A 1,530-nucleotide genomic window follows, 5' to 3' on the forward strand; every position below is an offset into this window, starting at 1 on the left:
ATATTATGTAAACAAAAACTTTTATTTTGGATGTGATTAATCGCTATTAATTGTTTGACAGCACTTATATATACATGCACATCATGACATCATCATTCAGTGAGATATTTAATGGAAAATATCTACAAACATACTTGCTCTTACCTGTTCGTAAAAGTGATCGTACATTGGTAAATATTTGGAAATACAATGAATTGGTATTTTGGGGACTGCACTTTGATCCTTAAATAGAATCTTTTAATGCCATCTAATGATTGTTCTAAATATGCCTCACAAGATTTTTGGTATATAAGCTATTGTTACACTCAATGACGCTTGTGTAATATTTTTTGCTATTTTTATATAATTTTTTTTAGATATGCTGTTGTATAGTTTAAAGAATGTCATCTGTACTACATTTGATTCAGTTTTACCTTGTATTTGCTCTGTAGAGGGTTTATCTCTGCTTGGAGCATATGAAGACAGTGAAGAAGAAGATGCAGCTGAAAACACCTCGACTGCCACGAAGGCAAAGCATAACCAGTCCGCAGACATTGACAGCACACTTGCCAATTTTATGGCGGTGAGTGAAATCATGGGCTACTTAAGACCAGACGTATCGATTTGTGCACAGTTTATACAAAAATCTGTCTGTAATCTATGTGTCTTTCCTAAAGGAAATTGATGCGATTACGACCCAACCAACCCAGACAAGTGAATCTGGGACAGAGCCGAGTGCACCAGCCCCAACTCCTCCTCGCCCCGAACCCAAAACAGACCAGCAGACTCATGATCAGAACGGACCTGCACAAGAATTTCAATACAACACACAGTACTCTCTCGCAGGAGGTGAGCTTTCTAGTCGACTGGTTCCGTTTTCTGTATATAGTATAATTCTTAAACTAAATGAAAGAATGTGGAAGTTAATACTTGTTTTCTTGTGTTGTAGCTGGGTTAGAGATGGGTGATTGGCAGGAAGTGTGGGATGAAAATACTGGCTGTTACTACTACTGGAATACTCAGACCAATGAGGTGGCCTGGGAGCTCCCGCATTACCTGGCAAACCAGATGCAGAGTCTACATTACACGGGCAGGTGAGTTGTGAATAGGAGATCAACAAAAGGCACATTTTGCTGGCAGTCAGTAGTCAGTTTTAAATAATTTTTACTAGTTGGAAATTGCCATTGAATAAAATATTACAAAAGATATTATGATGTTTTATTTACCAAAAATATATTTTACATATATTATGTGTGTGTATATATACTGTATATTCATATTTTATACATATTTTATAAATCTTATTTCTGTATATACATATATTTTTATGATATAAATTAAATACATAAACATTATTTATTACTTGTTAACTTTTTACTCAAATTGTTATGCTGATATTTTATACAAATTACATAATGTAAAGTAAATATAATGATATTTTAATATTTAAATGTAAAATAGTTATAATAATTTTTTATATTTATAGGAGTTTTACAATTGTATTAATATTATCACGCATCACATTCTGGTATATTATATATACCAGACACA

General features: G+C 33.0%; 1 protein-coding gene across 1 annotated transcript in view; it reads left to right on the forward strand.

Moving 5' to 3' along the window:
• Window positions 1–1,530, forward strand: part of fnbp4 (formin binding protein 4) — a 13,997-nt gene that overhangs the window by 3,108 nt on the left and 9,359 nt on the right. The window contains exons 3-5 of the mRNA XM_016569829.1: window positions 432–562; window positions 657–828; window positions 929–1,073. Of these exons, the coding sequence (XP_016425315.1) occupies window positions 432–562; window positions 657–828; window positions 929–1,073 (448 nt within the window). The remainder of the gene's footprint in view (window positions 1–431; window positions 563–656; window positions 829–928; window positions 1,074–1,530) is intronic.

Source organism: Sinocyclocheilus rhinocerous, unplaced genomic scaffold (assembly GCF_001515625.1).
Source record: "Sinocyclocheilus rhinocerous isolate Xijiao unplaced genomic scaffold, SAMN03320098_v1.1 scaffold200, whole genome shotgun sequence".
Taxonomy (NCBI): domain Eukaryota; kingdom Metazoa; phylum Chordata; class Actinopteri; order Cypriniformes; family Cyprinidae; genus Sinocyclocheilus; species Sinocyclocheilus rhinocerous.